Raw genomic sequence first — 15,993 nt, 5'->3', positions numbered from 1 at the left:
TACGTATTACCGATTCGATTCCCTTGTCTTAAAACTCGGAATACATAAATACCTAGTGTATCTACAGAAAGTCGATCGTTAAATCTGATCGTTTGATCCTTACTCCGATCACAGACGACGCCACGTAATCCATGGCAAGATAACGGCAGGGGAGATCTTAATGAGAGTGGCTTGAGTCCTCCACCGGATAAGAGACCTAGAAGTTATAGTCCCCCACTGGGTAATCATATCGAGCCAAAAACAGACCTACAAGAGTCTCTCTTGGGACAGGCCCTTGAAGGTGGACCCACGATACATACAACACCTACGAACAATGTTCAGGTAACTATAGATAGATTTATTCATTCTATTTCCATGTTTTATCCATTTCTTTCCTCCGTTTATCAAAGATATTACTAATGTAATGTAATGTCACAATTTACACGTATATGTATATATATATTTTTTTCTTCTTCATTCCTTTCTTTCTTTTTTTTTATAATCTTGTTTTTATTTTTTATTTTCTAGGCACAATCGACCGGCGAAGATTCGAATTCTATATCGGACAACGAGGAAGATATGTCGAACAACGATAGCATCCTAAACTCGGTGAAAACCGAACCTAGCGATATTTTGAACGATTCCATGGAGCATCATCGTAGTACCTTCCCAGCTGCACTTTTGGGTCTACAAGGTAAATATATACATACATATATATAGATATATATACATGAACAATAAATGATATAGCAAAATATAGTAATGAATAAAATTTCCTATGAATTAAATTAATAATAAACAAATCTAAATCGTTTGATAAATTAAATGTTATTGATCTTTGACGTTTGAAAAATTACAGGACTTATGCCTGGACCATCGGGGATACATGCGGCAAATCAGGATCCAAATTACGGTAAGTCGTTATAATAATGCACGATCATTGAATTTCACCATCGAAACGATCTCGTAGATCCTAAATCTAGTTACCCTCCCGTCGATTCTCCTCAAAGACTCTGATCTCTCGTTGTTACGTTGAATGCATGGAACTCTCGTACCTCTCACAACCCCCCCGCATTCTCCTATAGCCCAATTTCAAAACTCCGCTTTTGAGAAACACGGTGAGAGCAGCGTATCGCGATTCATTTTGTAATTTTTCCTATGTTTTTAAACAATCTGCTCGAGAAATCTCGTTAATATCGAATACGATCGAACTCGAGAAACGATACGATTCGTCGTCGGAATGGAATATCGATCTTATCGATCATTAATTAATTCGTTTCGTATATTCGTTCTTCCTTCTTTAAAAAAATAAATAAAATACAGAGAAAGTGAACGAGAGAGAGAGAGAGAGAGAGAGAGAGAGAGAAAGAAAGAGGGAGTGTGTGTGAGAGAGAAAGACAAAGATTCGAGAGAGAGAGAGAGAGAGAGAGAGAGAAAGAGAGAATGAGAGAGAGTGAAAGAGAGAGAGAGAGAGAGATTGAAAATTCAAGCTGATAACAGTTAGCTCGTAAATCTATTGATCTTAGTTTGAGGGAAAACAGGGTGGGGAAACGAATGAGATTTTAACGAGCACGAAAAGGGAATACTATAGAAAAGACAAAATGATTAGAGTGAAATGTGATATAAAAATAAATATATATAAATAAATAAATAAATAAATAAATAAATAAGAGAAATAGAGAACAGTCGAATACGAAAAAATAAATAAAATAAAATAAAAAAAAGTCAAAAAAGGGCTGTTGTGGGAGGAAAAAGATCTGACTAGTGTTTAAGGGATCGTACGAGATTGGACGAGGACTGACATTGGCTGGTGGTTCCAGGGCGGTGGCAGCCCTCTGGAGGAGACGGTTCAAGCTCGAGTTCCGGTTGGATGCCGGGTACGTCCTCGACGAAAAACGAGCATGCCGGGCCTGGAACCTACCAGAGCGGGTCTCACAACTCTAAAGGGCAGGACCTTGCCTCCCTCCTACATCATCATCATCATCATCATCATCATCACCACCATGCCACCAGCCAACAGTCGCAGCAACACACCTTGAACGCACTCAACTCTTTGAACAGTTTGAACAGCGAGCAACTTACGATGATGCATCAAAAACTACAAAATAATCTTCAGACTTTGCAGCAGCAACAGCAACAGCAACAACATCAGCAACAGCAACAACAACAACAGCAACAGCAACAACAACAAGTGTCTTCAAAGAGCGAACAACTAAACCTGATGTTTCAATCCTGTGCAAAGGATAAAATCGAGAGTATGGCGATGCTACATCAACAAGCTCATCGTCGTTATCAACACCAACTGGACGGTGGTAATCACTCTGGCAAACCAAAGTGTCCAGAATGCGGTAAAATTTATTCGAACAATTCTAACCTGAAGCAACACATCGTAAACGTTCATACCGTGCAAACCGAATACATCTCTTGTCACGTGTGCAACAAGCAATTTAAAACGAAGCAATATCTGCAAATACATTTGTTATCGATGCACGGAATCAGGAAAAGGAAGAGTTATCCTCTTTATCAGATGCAGACACATGCGCAAGCTCAACAACAACAACAGCAGCAACAGCAACAATCAACTGCATCTGGCAATCAGCAATCATCGTTACAACAATATCCACCGGCCGAAAGGTGGTCAGAAGAAAAACAGTGATGAACGACTGCGTCGCGATAAAATCATCGATTACGTTTAAGAGGAATATATTAAAAAAATATGTCTTTCCCTTTTTCTTTTTTCCATTCTTTCTCTCGTGTTTTCTTTTCTTTACTTTTTCGTTTCGTTCCTTTTCGCCACTGTCTTCTTTTTTCTCTCTGTCTTTCTTTCTTTTATCGTCCTGGACTTTCGCGTAGATACATGCACTATTACTACTACCTATTTCTTCGATGTATATAATTCGAACGAAAAAGAGCGAAAAGAAAAAGAAGAAAAAGCCAAAAAGACAAAAAGAAAAACAACAAGAAAGAATGATAGAAAGAAAGAAGAAAAGAAGAAAAAATGTTCTATCGCGCAAATCATGTACATAAGGCCGAAGCGAGTCTCTTCGATACTCTTCCCTTTATTAAGGGGTGAAAAGGCGTGGGTGCGGAGGTGTCGATAGGTAAGAGAGAAAGAGAAAGAGAAGGAAAGAGGAAGAGAGGGGAAAGGAAGAGAAAGAGGAGAAGGAGGAATAAGGGGAGGAGGAGGAGGAGAAGGAGGCAGGAAGAAGAGGAGGATGAAGAGGAAGAGGAGAAGAGTGACGAGAGGGTAGGCCGACCTATTTTCGTACTGTGCGCCTACCGCAGTGCGCAGGGTGTTCGCCCTTCGACGCTTCGATAAGTAGGCCTCCTCGATTGACCGACGATGAGAAAGAGAGAGATAGAGATAGAGAGAGAGAGAGAGAGAGAGGGAAAGAGAGAGAGAGGGAAAGAGAGAGAGAGAGAGAGAGAGAGAAAGAGGGAGGGCAGAAAAGAGAAATGGAGGACGCCGCCCTCCCTTAAAAATTTTCGTGTTGGAAACGGCACGATATGCAGAAAAGGTATGACTAGCCTCGTTTCTTGAAAGAAGAACTTCAGTGGTCCAAGCCCGAGGGTGAATTTCACCCTTCTACAGTAAAGCCTCTACTCTTCTCTATGGGTGAGCCGAGTGAATGAGAGATTAAGAGAGAGAGAGAGAGAGAGAGAGAAAAGATGGGAGACGACGGTAATCCTACCGTGACGATAGAGAAGGTTTTACCTCGAGCAGCATTCGTCAAATCGCGCACTACCCTTGATTAATTTTTCCTCGGCTCTCCCTTCTTTTCTCGCTCCTCGATCGATAAAAATGTATATAAGAGAAAAAGATTGTGTGTGTGAGTATGTGTGAGACAGAATGAGAGCGAGAGAAAGAGAAAGAGAGAGAGAGAGAGAGAAAGAGAGAGAGAGAGAGAATGGCGATTTAATTATGGCTATTTCAAGTAAATTCTACTTATAAACTTCTTCACATATGTATGTATGTGGGTATGTATGTATGTATGTATGTAATGTACGCATGTAGATACGTGTGTATATGAAATTAATATTCGCAGGAGAATTTTGCAAAAAAAAGGACAAGTATTTCAACCCTCGTTCGAAAGTATTTAGATATATAAGAGGAATATTTATCTGACGAACGATCACCGCCATCTATTTTTTTTCTCTTGTCGATTTGTCTTTTTTTTTATATTTTTGTGGTTGTTACTGTTGTTGTTGTTGTTGTTGTTGTTGTTGTCGTCGTCGCCGTCGTTTTTTCTCTTTTCTTTTTTTTCTATTTTTCTCTTTTTTTTCTTTTTGTTTTAATATTAACAGCAAAGTTAGAAAAGAGTGAAGTTTTTTGGGGGAAGTTTGATACATATACACACACACACACATATATATATATATAAATATATATAGGAGCTTACGTGCTTCGCATGCATCGACAGACACACTCTCACATGCTGACGGAATCGCGAGGGAGAAGCGGAGTGCGTCGTATTGATCTTCACAATTCAACAAACAGCACGTAGTCCTTTCCTCTCTCTCTCTCTCTCTCTCTCTCTCTCTCTCTCTTTCTCTTTCCTAACTCTATCTCCTCTTCTACCCTTTTCCTCTTTCTCTCTCTTTCTCTCTCGTCACACCTCTCCTTTTGTTTTTCCTCTACCCTCTTTCTTCCCTTTCTCTCTTTCTCTTTGTCTATATACACAACACACACACACACACAACACACACACACACATATATGTATTTCAAAATGTGTTAGTTGTTCTCACCTACTATTTCACCAAATCGATTTTGTTGGTTTCTCCTAATTCTTACCCTCTTTCTTTCCTTTCTTATTTCTCCCTTTCGAGTTTATTCAATCACGAAATCATTTCGTATTTATCAATCCCACTGTCCCAGACTTCGTAGTTACAGAATAGCTAGCTAGCGAGCTAGCTACTACTAGCTAACTGCTAGCCAGTCTAGGCTAGGATAGCTAGCCTAGCTCCTAACTTGCCACGCCTGTCTCGATCCCTAACGGATCACCGATTTCTAAGGACCGACAAAAGTTATTTGACGAGACACGCAACCTTCGATGTACGAGCATCAACCACGCGATGAAACTCTCTTGGTCTTAGCTAAGGTTCTATTGCCAACCCCTCTGACAGAACAAAAAAAAGCCCTTACAAGCTTATCCAATTCCGTACTACTTTCACGAATCTCTTCAATCTCTCTCTCTCTCTCTCTCTCTCTCTCTCTTTCTCTTTCTTTTTCTCTCTTAATAGCAAGATACCAGCAAACGGCAGAGTTCCAAGTTGATAGAGGCTGGCTCTCCAATTTGTTACAGCAACCCTTCTTTCTATCTATCTATCTTTCTTTCTCTCTCTCTTATTTCCCTTATATATTTTTTTCTCTATTGTACCTTGTTCAACGACAATCCCGGAGCCACTTGCTCGTGTTCTCCTTATTTCATGCTATCAGCGTAAAAGTTCTCCGTTGCTTGCTTACCTTTCAAAGGTAAAGGCTGTTCTAAAAGCACTCACAATGTACTTGCGCTCGAACGACAAGTAAAGAGAAAGAAAGGAAGATATATATATATATATACACACATAAAGAGAAAGAGAGAGAGAGAGAGAGAGAGAGAGAGAGAGAGTGAGAGAGAGTGAGTATGCTAACCCATTGACACGCAATCTGCCGTGATCTTTTCCCTGATCAGCTGATGCCTACTTTACAAAAGATCTTCCAAGTACTCTCTCTCTCTCTCTCTCTCTCTCTTTCTCTTGGGTAGAGATCGTTCGATAGACATCGTTCCTTTGATTTATATACGCTTAAAGAGAAAGAATTAGATGTCGAAGATCATCCTTTCTCGTCTTAAATAAACGACGAGAGAGAGAGAGAAAGAGAGAGAGAGTTCTTATACACCCGCAATACCACCTTTAGTAAAACCAGGATCACGTTCTCCGCACTGTTCGAAACCCTGGCCCCTTCCCCCGACCTCTGTCCCTACCCAATCGCGTTTTATCCACAGATTAGAGTCATCTATCACTCGGATCCGATCCAGGATAACTTCGGTATTCGTTTCAGTTTCGGTCTGATTCTTATCAAATTGACGAGTTTCTTCGATAGGACGAAAACGATGTTTCTGTTTCTTTCTCTCTCTTTCTCTCTTTCTCTATTTCTCTTTCTATACTTTCGATGTGCGTGTAATATCTCGCGTTCAAAGTACATATATACAAGGTGAATCCTGAGAGAGGAGAGAGGGTGGATTGAAGTTTGTGAGGGACCAGTTGGGATCGAGAGGGATGCGATTGCGTGAATACGTGTCCACGCCCACTTTCACTTTTATATATATATATATATATATATATATATATATATATGTATGTATATATGTATACATATACACATGCGTAAAAAAAAACGCAATCCCTCTCCTATGTACTCACGTAGTTGAGAAAAGTAAGAAAGATTCTCTTTCGTCATCCCCTTGTGCCACCATCTCCCTTACGTTCCTAATCTTTTTTTTCTGACCACCCCATTCTCCTACGATTTTTTTCTCTCATCCCCGTCAAAATTCGTACCTCGTGACCTTTCCGAAAATTATGTTTGATTTAACGAGAAAGAAAATTTCTCTTTCCCTCTGGAGAATTAATATCTTTTTTTTTTTAAGCGTTGTAATATATTTGAAAGATTAAGATTAAGGTTATTACAGATAATATCGGGTAAAAAATAGAGTATATGTGTTTTTCTTTTTTCTTTCGTAGGCGTGCGTGATAAGCAAAGTTCAATTATTTCTATTTGCGTATACATGTGTATATATATATATATATATATATATATATGAATGTATGTATGTATGCATGTATATATGTATGTACGCGTCCTTGATCTTTCCTTGTCTTCAGCCGTTTAACTTGGTCCAGCTATCTGTATCTCTATCTCTCTATCTCTCTCTATCTCTCTGTTACCTCCCTTAATGTCTAGAAATCCCCTTTTCTTCGCCTAACCCTCAGGAATACATATATCCCCACGTGCCCGGAGGAAAAGTTATACGGTATATTGCGTCGTTCGGACAAATGACAATCGCAATTCCCTTCTTGGAATCTCTCGCATTCGTCCACGTCATTCGACGTATCGTTGCGCACTTTCCTTCGCCTTTTTTTTCTTTTTTTCCCTTCATTTCTTCCCTCCTTCCTTCCTTCTCTCTCGTAATTTCTCGAGTGAAAATATAAATTCGATAAAATCAGAGAGAAAGAAAAAGAGAGAGAAAAATCACGGAGAAGAAAATGTACAATAATTTGGGGAAATATTTCTACGCATATTTTCATGAAGATTGATCTTCGAAATAGTCTAAGTTTCTATATCGTAAAGGATAAATCGAGCGAGCGAGCGAGCGAATGAACGAGAGATAGAGAGAAAGCGAAAGAGGGAGAGAGGTATTAGGAGAGGGTGATAGTGATGGCGATGACGATGGCGATGGCTATGGCGATGGCGATGGTGCCAGTGGTTTCGAACTTCTCCAAGTTCCGCGTACCACATGCCGCAGCACCCGATGGTATTCCCTCATCGTAGGTACGCTCGATATCGTCGTCACGAATACTCCGTTTACTCCTCCCCGTACTCCTCTTACTCTTCCTCCGTAAGCACTCCTGGTCGTTCGGGATCGATCGTTGCCATTCCCGAATGAAAACGATATAGAGAAGAGAACCGGTCTCTATCTATTTATCTCTACCTCTCTCCCCTCTCTCTCTCTCTCTCTCTCTCTCTTTCTCTCTCTCGTGAAAGCAACAGCAACAACAACAACAATAATAATAATAGCAACAAGCCTACAGTAACGACAATAACAACAACAGTCATTGCTGGCAGCCGTAATTTAACAACGCAACATACACGTACATATACGCACACACATAGGCTCACGCGCACACACAAACGCACACACATTGCCAAGAAGATTGATTAAGCTGCCGTAACCATACCACCTCCCACGCGAAGTATATTAAAGACGTGACCCGACATAAAGGATCCTCGTCTTCGAATCCTCTATCTTCCTTCTTCCTTACTCTCACAAACTTCTCTATCTCTGACCACATTGATTTTCCTCACGACGAGACCCTACCCTTCTCTTCCCTTTCCCATTCCTTCCTTCCTTCCTTCTTTCCTTCCTTCCTTCCTTCCTTCGTCTTCTTCCGTTTCTTCGTTTTTTTCTTTCTTATTTTTTTTTATTCATCATCGAGCACTCCTTCTTCCTGATAAAAAAATACTCGCAAACTCCTTTCTCAAAGTACACATACATAAGTACGAGAGAAAACGTGGCCGATCCTTTGCGTCGTTGTTATCGTTCCTTTTTAGTCTTCCTCCTCCTCCTCCTGTTCTTACTCCTACTCGTACTTCTTCATCGTTCATTCTCTTGTTTGCTCTGCTATAATCCAGAAGCATCTTGAACAGACAAACGAGAAAACCCCGTAGGTACGTTCTCGAAAGCTTCGTAAGTTTGATTGAATTCCATTTGATGCCGCGTGGGAGAGGTTACTATCAGGAAATAGACAAGTTACTTGGAGAAACTTCTTCCTCTTTCTCTTCCTCCTCCTCCTCCTCCTCCTCTTCTTCTTCTTCTTTTCCTTTCTCCTCTTTTTCTTCTCCTTTTGTTTTCTTCGTCTTTTTTTGTGTCCTTTTTTTCTTCTTTTTATTTTATTTTCTTTCAACTCGATCCATTGAAACACGACGAATGCTTTTAGACTCTTTGTAACCCGAGTTTATCATTCGGCCAAGCTAAGCTTCGCCGAGCTACATAGGTTATCTAGCTCACGCGTTAAGTTATATTTTTAGGATGGATTAACTAAGAATTTTCGCTACTAGACACGTGTCTCTTTGGTTTTCTTTCTCGGCTTCTTCTTCGTCTTCTTCATCGTCGTCGTCGTCGTCGTCGTCAAAGAGAACACATTATAATCTATTTTATTTGATTCTATTAACGCGTTTCGTCACGCGGCCATCATTCGGTTTATTCTTAGAATACAGACAAATGTATTCGTAGATATTTAAGAAAACAGGAACACTTCCCGCGCTTTTCTTAGGTACTCTCTCGAGTGCCACGAAATCCAAACTTCCTCTCATTTTATCTCGCTCTCTCTCTCTCTCTCTCTCTCTCTCTCTTTTATTCTCACAGCACCAACTCCTCATCAATTTTACGAGAGACGACTCAAAACGCAGACCTCATTCCTTCTTTTTTTCCTTTCTTCTTTTTTCTTCTTTTTTTTCGTTCCTTTTTGTTGCCTTTTTCCTCAAGACTTGCTACCTAATGCTGGTTTTTGTCGGCCAGCAATACTCCGTTCCCTTGGAATTCCCTCGGCGGGAGGGTCTTGCAAAAAGAATGGAAAGCTTTACCTTTGCCGGACTCTCGACTCGAACCTTTCTCGATTCGATAATAAATCTTTATTAGATCTCACGGGAGCGTCGAGAACGTTGTAAACGTTGTAAACGAAATCTCCCGAATTCTCTTTTCCTCCCTTCTTCTTCTCTCTTTTTTTCTCTCTCTCTCTCTCTCTTTCTCTCTCTCTTTTTTGATCTTTTTCTTTTTTCTTTTCTCCATCACGTTGTATAAATACCTACCTATTTGCCGCGATGCCAAATGGAAGAAGAGAATAGAATGAAATTATAAAACGTTTTCTAATCGTCGTGCCGATCAAACATGTTTTCAACGAGGAGAAAAAAAATAGAGTCAGTCCATCGACGATATGCGATATTTTATTTTTCTATTTTCTTTCTTTCTTTTTTCGTTCATATAGCACACGACTCGATCCATTCATAAATGCGTTCATTAATATTCCAACCCTTTCGCTGGTTCTCTCGCGTGTGATTTATTTTTCTATTAGATAGAAAAAGAAAAAGAAGAAAAAAAGAGAAAGAAGAAAAAATAGAACGGAGGAAATGCATCGTTCCTTTTAATCGGCAGATTTTCCATTCTTATTCGCAGACGACGCGAACACCATTCCATCTTCATAAAGTCGATGAAAAGCACGAGATAAATATCATAGGGTAGAAGGAAGGGATGAGGGAGGGGGAGAGAGAGAGGAAAGGGGAACAAAAACATGCATTCGCTCTCTCTCTCTCTCTTTCTTTCTGTCTCTTTCTCTTTCTCTCTCTTTTCTCACTCTCGCTCCCTTATCGACAAATAATAATCATCCCTTAAAGTCGTCCGACGATCTATCTACTCGTGGCAAACGATTGTGTGCTATATAAGATCCTTCATTAACCACAGCGCGTTCGTAAATTTCCAATAGACGATCCTCGTTTCAAGCGTTCCGAACAAAAACACAATAGCCCGGGGATCATCCACGATCGACATTCGGCAGGAACTTCCAATAACGTCGGTAAGTGACGCGCAAAAGCCAGCCGGCATTTCGTGAATGTGAGAGGGTAAAAGATAGACAGAGAGGGAGAGAGAGAGAGAGAGAGAGAGATAAATATATATGTAGAAGCATAAATGAAGAAGGAGAGAGATAGCGATAGGTAGGTACAGAGAGAGAGAGAGAGAGAGAGAGAGAAAGAGAGAGAGAGAGATGTATAAATGAAGAGAGAAAGAGAGAGAGAGAAAAAGAAAGGGTGAGGATCGCACGGACAAGAGAAACAAAAAGCGAGAGAGAGAGAGAGAAAGGGAGAGAGATAGATGGATAGATAGAGAGATAGACATGGTTGATAGAAAGAGAAAGAGAGACGACGACGACGAGAGATAGAGAGAGAGAGAGAGAGAGAGAGAGAGAGACGGATGAGAGAGAAAAGAGAGAGGCCGTACTTCCCCCCAAGGTCCTGGGATCGATCCCTGTGCAATTTCCCGCACATGTCCGCATTGATCTGCCCTCACTTGCCCCCGGTACCCACGTCTCTCCCTTTTACCCCCTTGGCATACTCAACCACCACCACCACCACCGCCGCCGCCACTGCCACCACCACTACCACTACTACTACCACTACCATCGTCTGCTATTACTATCACGGATATCGTCGCTCTTAGCTTTTTTTGGGATACCACACGATCACCGTAACACTCCTAAGGATTTTTCCGTTCAGCGTTCTGACTCGATATCCCTTAGAACAGAACTTAAAGCCATCGTCTTAAAAACAACAATCACCGTTGCTACCGCGTTTCTTCACCCCCATTTGAATTTCCTCGTGAACTCTTATCTTCATTTTTTCCTGATGCGCTAAAGACATCGAAACTCTGATTAGGTTTAATTCGAAGAAAGGAAAAAGGGAAATAATGTTTGATTTATTTACATTTGAAATTTGATGAACGATGATATACATTTGCAATTTTTTATAATTGTTCTAAAATATTGAAGAAAAAATATACAAAAAAAAATATATAAAAAGAACGGATTAGAAAAGAGAAGGAGAAGGTAGAGGAGGATAAAAAGGGTGAGTGTAACGGTAGAAAACGTTCGAGGAACACACGTGCCCAGCTAAATTAAACTTTCCTACCCTACTCCTTACTCTTCTACCAACCCCCATACATCAAACCGCCTGTCATAAACCTAAGCCGTACCAAGCGTATACCTTAGACCTAACCGATCGAAAACTTGAACATCGGAAGGGAGGAAGTTCCTGTTTCCGACAGCGATGAGAGAAAGAGAGAAAGAGATAGGGAGGGAGAGAGAAGGAAAGAAAAAAGTAGATAGAGAGAGAAAGAGGAGTCTAAAAAAATCATTAATTAAACGAGAAGATAACATCATTTATTCTCCCTCAATTCATCCGAAGATTTTCTTTAAACAATTCAATCACAGATTCCTCACATATTTCTTTACGATATATCGAACAAAAGTATCATGCTATTATATTCATCGAGATCAAAAATTATCATAATGTAGCGTCTATGTGTGGACATGACAGAGAGAGAGAGAGATAGATAGAGAGAGAGAGAAAGAGAGAGAGAGAGAGAGAGAGAGAGAGAGAGAAAGGGAGAGAGGAAGGGAGGTAGAGAAAGAATGGTAAAGGAAAAGTAAACTCAGTAGAGAGGATCTTCCCGGAAACCCAAAGACATCGATCTTCGTGCTCCCTTCAGCCAATCAGCTAGCTGACTGCTCCTCGAAAAGCGGCTCCTCGTTAATGCAACGCAATTCGTCGGATAGACGCCGCTAATGGACTCCCGCAATCATCCTCAGGCTCGCTACCGAAACTCCTTCGACTGTTAGATCGTTTTCTTCCTTTTCCTGTCCTCGTTCTCGTTGTCCTTCTCTTCTTTAAGTGATTCCTTAAGTCGAATTTGTTTCTTCGATCATCCTTCATCGTTGCTTTCATCAAGCTTTTTCTCGATATCCTCATGTATATATTTCTGTGCTGATCGATTCGTTCCAAGTAAAATAGATATTAATTTTAACGAACCGAATGAGTCATTCATCCTATTTTTCCCTCTTTTTGTTTTATTTTATTTCCATTATCTCATAGGATGCTTTTCCTAAAACTTTTATCATACTTTTCCAAGTGATCGATTCGCAGGCACATAATAATCAGTTCATTTGATAGATTATATTATTATTTATAAAAAAAGAAAAGAAAGGAAAAAGAAACGGAACAAAAAGATACCCGCACAAAGTCTCTCGTCGCTTCTTCTTTATCTTGTTGTTCCCAAAAGAATTTTGATTGGATCCCTCGAGCAAGGGAATCAACGATCAAAAAAATAAAACGGTATATTGAATATGAAAAAAGAGAGAAAAGAAAAAAGAAGAGGAAGAAGGGAAAAAAGATAAAAAGATCGAAGTCCCGCGTTCTAACGAAAAGGAAGTCGACCTTAATCCGACTGGGATTCGGCGTAATCGAGTTGATGCATAAATCACTTGGAAATACGCTTTTCCGTTTCACCACTATACGGAGTCCTGTAATTCTAATAAATTGCTTCGTCGTGGACCCATAAATCAGAACGTGGCCTGACGATCCAGCTTTTTCTCGTTAGACTACTTCTCGTTGCCGGCTGAACTTCTATTAGGCGTTGCTAGACGATTTCTCTTTCTAATATCATTCCTGTATGATGCGTGTGCGTGTGTTGCGTGTGTTGCGTGTTTGTTCGTGCGTACAAATATGAGTTAATCCGACGAGTAAATCGAGCGACTTCGTCCGCAAATCCTCCATCCATCAAAAATGTTTTTACATATTGGACAATTGGACAACTTTTTCTTTTCTTTTTCTTTCCTCTCCTCTTGCATTTTTCTTGGTTCTAAGAACACGAAAGAAAGAAAACGAAAAGAAAGAGAAGAAGAAAAGGGAAGAAAAAAAACAGAAAATGAGGGACTCGAATGATTTTCCGTGATTCGAGGTAAAGTCCATAAGTAGAGAGGGATGTGCACGGCATATCCGACTATCCTACCCCCCTCTACCCTTACGCCACCGTCCCTCACCCTCACCACCCCCTTTTTACGTAATGAGACGTGCACGAAAGTGGGAGAGGCCTTTTGCTTAGAGATTCGTAGGAAAGATAGTCGTAACGAGGAGTAGAGGGTGGATCAATACGAGGGTTCTTACGTAGTTCGCTCACTCCGTCTTCCTCTCATTCTCTCCCTCTCACTCACTCTCTGCTCTCTCTCTCTCTTTTTCTCTCTGTCTCTCTTTCTTAATCCCCACCCTTTCCTTTTCCGTGACCGTCCCTCTCCTTAGCAGCCCCTTCTACTTTTATCGAAACTTCCCTTTCTTTGGATATTGCTTTGTTGCTCTCTCTCTCTCTCTCTCTCTTTTACTCTGTCTCTGTCTGTCTGTCTGTCTGTCTGTCTGTCTGTCTATCTGTCTATCTGTCTCTCTCTCTCTATCTCTCTCTCTTTCTCTCTCTCTGTCTCTTTTTTCTTTCTCTCTCGGCGAGCTTGAATGCACGAAGGTGACGAACGATGACGAACGATGACGACGATGATGATAATGATCATGATGATTATGATGATGATGATGATAATGATTATGATGACGATGACGAGTGAACATATGCATATATGTATATATATGTATGTATATGTATATATGTATATACACCTACATACATATATTACTCTCCCACTTGATATCTGTACTTTAACAAAAACCAAAAAGAAAAGAAAAGAAAGAAAAGAAAAGAGAAAGGGGGAAGAACACGACGAGATGCTGGTGCTAAAAGCAGCAAGAAGCAACCCTTCTTTTCTTTTCGTCTTTCACCAGCAACTCTCTTAAAGAATGTCTCTTTAATCGAAGTCGGAGCAACGAAGCCACGAAATTTGAGGAGAATTTCGTCCTGGAAGAGAATGTTCCTTTCGGAACAACAAAGTGATTCTTCGTAAAAATAAAAAATAGCAGAGTAGTATAAAAATAAATAAGGAAAAAAATAAAAACAAAGAAAATATGAAAAAAAAGAAAGAAATAAAAAGAGAAAGAGAAAGATAGAGGGCCGTAGGAATGATATAGTCGAGACAACCAACAAGCACGACCAACGCCAACATCGACAACAACACAACCAAATATCCTACAACCGGGCATGCCCTGAGAGTACGAGAGTAGCTTGCGTGTTGTGTGTGTGTGTGTGTGTGTGGTACGCGCGCGCTCGTGCGGGTGCGGATGCGTATGCGTGTGTGTGAAGGTTCAGACATGCATTTGTTTGACTGTGTATGTATGTGTGCGCGTGTATGTATGCTCCGGCGCTTACGTGTGGTACACGGACGCGCTTGTTGTGTGCTGTACGTGTGGGGAAAAAAGGTGAAAGAAAGATAGATCGAGTGAGCATGAAAGTGTGCTCGAGGGTGCGGAAAGGATGAAAGATAGAAAGGTTATTGGTGAGAGAAAGAGAGAGAGAGAGAGAGAGAGAGAGAGAGAAACAGAGAGAAAAAGAGAGAGAGAGAGAGAGAAAGAGAAAGAGAAAGTGTGTATGTGTAGAAAGAGAGAAAGAAGAAAGAGAGTTGAAAGGAAAAGAATGGGGCACATATCTTGGCACGTAGTACTGGCACAGTGCACTCTATATGTGCATCTGCATGTAACAGTCTACGTGCCTGTATATTTGTACGAGTGTGATATAAAAGAAAGAAAGAGAGAGAGAAAGAGGAAGCGAGAGAGAGAAAAAGAGCGCGTGCGAGAGAGAGAGAGAGAGAGAGAGAGAGAGAGAGGGAAAGTATTGAAAGTGAGAACACAGAGTGAACCGTTGAACTGATGGGCACGTCCTGGTTGTAGGATCGGTGATACCGAAGAGGGAAGAGGCTTCTTCGTTGGCGGCTGCAACAGCGGCAACTGCAGCGGCCGCCAGCGAAACAACAACGCAGGCCGTGGAGAATTTCTCGAGGCTGTACGCGGTACTGCGCCATGACGATTCGAGGCCTGTTTGCCGTTACTGCGGCAGAAGTTATTCCTCACCGAGCAACCTGAGGCAACACGTGAAAAACGTCCATTCGAATTGGCCACCACCGGACACGTGGCCTCAATGCAACGTATGCGGGAAACGGTGCAAGACGAAACACTACTTGATCAATCATCAACTACAAGCACACGGAATACATCAAAGACCTGGGAATTCGAATCAACAACATCAATCGCCCTCTTCTTAACCGTGAAAATGATTTTTCTTTACCCATTTTTCATTCGTCTGATGATAATAACAACAATAACAACAACAACAACAACGACAACACCAACAACAATAATAACTATTTACAACTACTTATGACAGCATCGTACAAGTCAAGCGATGAGGGGTGAGGGCGAAACGGGATTATCGGCGAGACGGGAATCGTTCGTTTCAAATTCCTTTTCTTATATCGTTAAAAGAATATGACGTTTTCTTCTTCTTTTTCTTCTTCCTCTTTTTCTTCTTCTTTTTCTTTTTTTATTAGTTTCCTTTTTTTTATTCTTTTTTTCTTATCATTCGATCCGCTTCTCCTCTTTTAATTCTTGCGAAAACAAGGAATTGCTAAGGAGAGAATCTTCCTTGCATAATAATAATAATAATAATGATAATAGTAATAAATAATAATTAATAATTATCGTGATGACTTCTCTGTTGCACTAAATTTACCCAAAATATATAATTATTATTATTACTATTATTATTATTATTATTATTAT

At 40.5% G+C, this 15,993-nt stretch overlaps 1 protein-coding gene across 8 annotated transcripts in view; it reads left to right on the top strand.

Moving 5' to 3' along the window:
* The window catches only part of LOC127071096 (protein abrupt-like), a 75,307-nt gene that overhangs the window by 45,699 nt on the left and 13,615 nt on the right, over nt 1–15,993 (top strand). For 6 of the 8 annotated variants that reach the window (XM_051009979.1, XM_051009978.1, XM_051009977.1 and 3 more), the window contains exons 5-7: nt 115–321; nt 508–673; nt 839–892. In XM_051009979.1, the coding sequence (XP_050865936.1) occupies nt 115–321; nt 508–673; nt 839–892 (427 nt within the window). Of the gene's footprint in view, nt 1–114; nt 322–507; nt 674–838; nt 893–1,799; nt 3,596–15,105 lie in introns of all 8 variants that reach the window. The other 2 variants (XR_007784828.1, XM_051009982.1) reach the window with 2 other exon arrangements.

This window comes from Vespula vulgaris, chromosome 20 (genome assembly GCF_905475345.1).
Source record: "Vespula vulgaris chromosome 20, iyVesVulg1.1, whole genome shotgun sequence".
NCBI lineage: Eukaryota > Metazoa > Arthropoda > Insecta > Hymenoptera > Vespidae > Vespula > Vespula vulgaris.
This window is presented reverse-complemented; position numbering and strand designations above follow the sequence as displayed.